We start from the raw sequence: 6,004 nt of genomic DNA on the forward strand, positions 1-6,004 counted from the left end.
AGTGAGTTCTAAGGTCTTTGCTGAATTCCACAGCACATAGGCTGTGCCTTACCAGTTTCCGGTGACATTTCTACTTGAAACACCCAAAGTGATGAAGTGGAACTTTTTCATGTTAAGAATGTGAAGAGGTGGAAGGGGATATTTCCAGAAGCTGGAGTCAGTATCGTGTGTTTGGAAGAGAGGAAGGAGTTTGTCCCAGTTGGGTTTCATTCTGTTTTTGAAGGAGACATTTTGTAATGCACCAAGTAGCTCCTTTTCATTGCATCAGAACTGCAAATACTGGCAGTTTGGACCAAGAGTTTCGCACAGGTGGACCAGTCTGAATTGCAGGTGAAGCTCTTTTGTCATCACTGTACCCCCAAGGGACCAGGTTGCTTTTGACTGTGTCTTTGCAGCAAGCAGTGGCTGTAGCTGGGGTGCTAAGGGCTATAACTGCCTTCTGAAAAATAAGAGTGGCCCAGCCTTTCTTACCATTTCTGACTGAGTTCTCTTCTCATTGCTTCACTTTCCTTACTATTGTTATGATAGACACATATATAAAAGTAGTAACATTAGCAGTAGCAACAGCAAAAAAACAAACTAACTCCCCCCTCCAAGAATCGCAGGGTCTTAGTTGCTGCATTTATTCATTCATTCATTCATAGAAAGTATGAACAGAGGGAGGGGGAGAGGGAGAGAATCCCGAGCAGACTCCCTACTGAGCAGGGGAGCCCGACTTGGGGCTCCATCCCATGACCCTGACATCAGGCCCTGAATTGAAATCAAGAGTTGGACGCTCAACTGACTGAGCCACTCGGGTGCCCTGTTGCTGCTTTTATTTTTTAAAAATTTTTAAGGTTTTATTTATTTATTTGACAGAGAGAGACAGTGAGAGAGGGAATACAAGCAGGAGAAGCAGGAGAGGGAGAAACAGGCTTCCTGTGGAGCAGGGAGCCTGATGTAGGGCTCCATCCCAGGAGGCTGGGATCATGACCTGAGCCAAAGGCAGATACCCAACAACTTAGCCACCCAAGCGCCCCACTGCTTTTACTTTAAAGAATATTTTGGAAGCCAGCTTCAAGTTGCATGCAGCCAGAGATTCCTGCCTGGGGGTGTTTCTGGTGATGGTTCACATAGCCTTTCCCTTCCTCTGAACCCTCCCAACTCCAGTGTCTGTTCCATTCCTATCAGACTTTTCCCTAATTGGGTGGGTACCTGTTTTGTGATCACTTTGGTTCATTTACAGCACCCCTGTCCTCTGTTAGACTTGGACAGCTGTGCCCAATTGCAGCCTGCCTTTGGGGGTGGATTAGCATCTATGCTGTGCTTGTTTGCAGAAATGATGGGACAGAGTTTGGTGGCTCCATTTATCAGAAGGTGAACAAGAAGTTAGAGACCGCTGTCAATCTGGCCTGGACTGCAGGAAATAGTAACACTCGCTTTGGAATAGCAGCCAAATATCAGATCGACCCTGACGCCTGCTTCTCGGTGAGTTCCTGTAGAATCATGCATTGCCCAGGCTCCACATGATGGTGGGGTTGGAGGCCTTCTGGATTGCTGGGGTTGCATGCTTGGGCTGGAGATTTTCTCGCTGGGAGAGAGTTTGAAATGAAAAAAGTGCTAATAGTAATCGTGCTGACCGTGGGTGCCAGGTACTGTGTGTGACCCATTATATGTGGGTTACTGTATTTAATTCTCACACAACCCATTTGAGGTAAGTGCCTTTACAAAAAAATAATCATCCCAACCCTCTGTGCACAAACGGGGAAATTCAGAGAGGTCAGTGGCCAATGGGGCAGACATTTGGTATGTGCTGGGGCCTGGACTTGATGTTTTGCTGGGGAGCCTCCTCCTCTAATCATCCCTTGTTCCTGCACACTGTAAAGGGGTTTACTTTGAATCTGAAGGTTTTTTTTCTTTCTTTCTTTCTTTTTTTTTTTAAAAAGATTTTATTTATTTATTTGACAGAGAGAGAGAGAGAGAGAGAGATCAAAAGTAGGCAGAGAGCTAGGCAGAGAGAGAGATGGGAAGAGAGAGACTCCCTGCTGAGCAGAGAGCCCCATGCGGGGCTTGATCCCAGGACCCTGAGATCATGACCTGAGCCGAAAGCAGAGGCTTAACCCGCTGAGCTACCCAGGCGCCCCATGAATCTGAAGGTTTTAAATGTTTATTTTCCTTCTCATTTCTCATTCTCTTGCCTCCTGTATTGGATATTAACTTCTGTATTGGATATTAAGAAACCAGGCCCTGGCATTTAGCAGTTGACATCTAATCATGCAGATTCAGTAGCTTTGCTCATGGACCCCTTGAGTTGCACGATTTTTGCATTAAATCCTGTTGAACTCATCTCTGTTGTCACAGGGCACTACTAGCTGCATCTCTTTTGGGGTGGAATGAGGAAATCTCGTGTTGCAGGATGGTCTTTATATAATTTACAAATAGGCCATTTGAAGTCTGAAATGGCAACAATCTGGCTCCTTTCCAAGCATTTAGAAACAAAGGAAAAGGGGCCTTAATAATTAGATGGGATAAGCAAAAAGGAAGAGCCAGATAGGGCACTGTCTGCTGGAAGATCTTCCTTCCCGCTGCTTTGTTCTTTCTCATGAGAGTTGTCAGATCAGAAAACAGCCAAGCAGGAAAACATGCACATTGGCAGCCTCAGCTTTTTCCAGGACTTGGTGTCCTCATGGCTTGAAATCACTCTGCTCCTGACCTCTTCATATTTCACAAGAAAGAGGCCAAAGAGAGGCCCAGATTTCCCTAAAACTCAGGCAGAAGAACAAGGGCAAAATCATTATTGACCCAACTGCTTCATTCAACTTAATTATTTTTTTAAAGATTTTATTTATTTATTTGAGAGAGAGTGAGCACAAACAGGAGAGGAGAAGCAGAACCCCCAATGATCAGGGAGCCCGACGCTGGACTCAGTGCTGGGACCCTTGGACCATGACTTGAGCTGAAGGCAGACCCTTAACTGACTGAGGCACCCAGGTGCCCCTGAACTTAATTATTAATCAGCATTCACTAAGTGCTGAAATTTAAGTGACTGGCTAAGACATTCTTTTACTCTAATGTTCATTTTATTTTATTTTTTTTTTAAAGATTTTATTAATTTATTTGACAGAGATCACAAGTAGGTAGAGAGGGAGGCAGAGAGAGAGGAAGGGAAGCAGGCTCCCTGCGGAGCAGAGAGCCCGATGAGGGGCTCAGGCCCAGGACCCTGGGATCATGACTTGAGCCAAAGGCAGAGGCTTTAACCCCCTGAGCTACCCTGGCGCCCCTCTAATGTTCATTTTAAATTCAGGCATGGCATTGCCAAACCTTCTTCATGTCAATATGATTTTTGCTTCCTTTTTTCATGAAGGGAAAACTCTTTTTTTTTTTTTTTTTAATATTTTATATATTTAAGAAAGAGAGTGAGAGAAAGTGAGGAGCATGCATGAGCCCGGGCAGAGGTAGAGGGAGAAGCAGGCTCCCAGCTGAGCAGGGAGCCTAATGCCAGGCTCAATCCCAGGACCCTGGGATCATGACCTGAGCTGAAGGCAGGCACTTAACCAACTGAGCCACTTAGGTGCCCCCATGAAGGGAAAATTCTAACAGTGTTATGCCTTTAAAAAAAAAGAGCCTCAATACTCCATCTGACATTTGCTGTTTTCCCTTATCCTAACAGATTTTGAAAAAGTCTTCCATATAAGAAAGGCTTATATTTCTCTGGCCACAAATGAAAGTCTTTACCTGTTATAAATTAAATATAGACCTCTGCACAGGTCTATATTTAGGGTATATATATGGGCATCCATACCTTAAGGAATCAAATTTAAATAATAATTTCCTTTTAATTGACAGTTGGGTTGACTCTTTGAGTTTCTTTTCTGAGACTTAGCTCTCAGATTTGATATATTTCATGTTAAATGTAATGAATCCCATAAATGAAGTGGTCAGGAAAAAGAATTTGATCCTGAATTCCAGGGTTGGTGGATTACAGAGCTCTTACTCATTTTGGAGATGGAAACAAGAAGTACTTGAGAATTTCACTCTGTCTTATCTTTTCCTTGACTAGGCTAAAGTGAACAACTCCAGCCTGATAGGTTTAGGATACACTCAGACCCTAAAGCCAGGTATGTATGTGTTGCTTGTATAAATTCGTGAAATCAGTTCTTAAAGAAAAATTGGGGTGGTGGTTTGCTGCTTTATGTTCCTACTCATATAATACCCGTGTTATACATTATAGATGAGTATATATAAAGTTTTATAATGAAATGTTTATAAAAGGACATAGAGTCATTATAAAACATTTGGAGACTAGAAGTAGTAAGTAGGAGAGAAAAAGGCCAGGGCTAACATACATTACACTTTTGGTTATTTTTTCCCCTCTGTTTTTCCAGTGTGTTTATAATGCTTGATACTTATTTCCAGTAGGTTCTTAAAACGAGTCCATAAATCATCCTCACTGTATAACTGTTACGCAGGTTTCTTCTGCACAGTTGGCTAGACCATTCTCTGGTGTCTGAGAGCTACAGAGATGGTACCATCTTGGGGTTAGTTTGGTCAAATTGGGTCTTTGAGCTCTAGAAATCTAAGAGTACATGATGGCAGAATTAAGCTGTTGTAGGGAAAACATCAGTTAGTTGTATGCATGTGTCTGTGTTTGCGTGCAGGCTGAGTGTGTGACGGTGGAGTCTGATTCATGGTTAGGTTTCATTCCAAGGCATTTTTGCTGAAGAAGTTTGCTGCCTGGTGCCAGTGGTGGAGAGATTATTGCAGCAGGGGTTGATGAGAGGACAAAGAAAAGTGCACTCCGTAAAGTGGGTTTGTGTAGGCTGTGGAATAATAATTAGTATTTTATAAGCTCATTCCAGGCTACCAATTAATTAGTCCAGTGGTGATCAGTAGGAGGCATTGATGGGTCACGTGGTTTTGTTTTGCTGATCACACACAGTCGAAGCAGGTTCTGAATTCACTGGGGTCTTGCCAGTGTGCTTTGAGATGCCTAGCATGTTAACCCTTCTTCTGTGTGTTGACTTTTCTTATCTGTTCTCTCCTCCCTCTTCCCTCTCCCTGGGACTGTTCCCCTGCAGGTATCAAACTGACGCTATCAGCTCTGCTGGATGGCAAGAATGTCAATGCTGGCGGCCACAAGCTTGGTCTAGGACTGGAATTTCAGGCATAAATGAATACTGTACAATCGTTTAATTTTAAACTATTTTGAGCATAGCTACCTTCAGAATTTAGTGTACCTTTTAATGTTGTATGTCTGGGATGCAAGTATTGCTAAATATCATGTTAGACCTCCAGGTGAAAGATGATTCAGCTTTAAGGTGTTACCCTTTCAGAGGTACAGAAGAAACCCAGTTCCAAGAAAAGTCCTTTGAGCTGTAGACTTGGAGGAGCTTGGGGCCCCCTCTAGAGAGTTCAGGTTTCTTTTTTATCTAGAAATGGCTGCAAATGGAAGCTGATAATTTGTAGGCACTTTGTTCATTGGTATTGAGTACATGAATGAAATTATGACTTCTTGAGAATTGAACTGGGTTTCCTGTCTGAAGGAAGGAGAGACTCATGGGTGGTAATGTACACACTCATCTGAAAGAGACTTTTTTAGACAGATTTTCCTGACCTGTTTCCACTCCAGTCCATCACCTCTTTTACACCAAAAGTAGTCTGCAGGGTGTGGTAGCTGTTTCTTTTGTGCCATTTTGAGGGTGGAAAAGTTGGATGTGATGAAGCCAATAATTCAGGACTTAATTCCCTCTCATGTTGTGGTTTTCTGCCCTTGCACCAGAGTATGAAATAGCTTCTAAGAGTCCCAGCTCTGAGCTGGGAAGAGTCTCTGTGACTGTAATCGCATTGTGACAACACTCGGAATCGAAATTGGACTTGTTATATTCTCGCCACTCAGTTTATTTTTTAGCCGTTTAATGGGTACATTTTAGAGTCTTCCATTTTGTGTGGAATTAGATCCTCCCCTTCAAATGCTGTAATTAAAATCACTTAAAGTAAAACTTGAATAAAATATTGAAACCTCATT

The 6,004-nt window shown here is 42.9% G+C and overlaps 1 protein-coding gene across 2 annotated transcripts in view; it reads left to right on the top strand.

Moving 5' to 3' along the window:
* The window catches only part of VDAC1 (voltage dependent anion channel 1), a 28,512-nt gene extending 22,508 nt beyond the window's left edge, over positions 1–6,004 (top strand). For both annotated transcript variants that reach the window (XM_044227664.1, XM_044227655.1), the window contains exons 7-9: positions 1,317–1,467; positions 4,040–4,097; positions 5,058–6,004. In XM_044227664.1, the coding sequence (XP_044083599.1) occupies positions 1,317–1,467; positions 4,040–4,097; positions 5,058–5,149 (301 nt within the window). In that variant the 3' untranslated portion in view covers positions 5,150–6,004. The remainder of the gene's footprint in view (positions 1–1,316; positions 1,468–4,039; positions 4,098–5,057) is intronic.

This window comes from Neovison vison, chromosome 1 (genome assembly GCF_020171115.1).
Source record: "Neovison vison isolate M4711 chromosome 1, ASM_NN_V1, whole genome shotgun sequence".
Lineage (NCBI taxonomy): Eukaryota > Metazoa > Chordata > Mammalia > Carnivora > Mustelidae > Neogale > Neogale vison.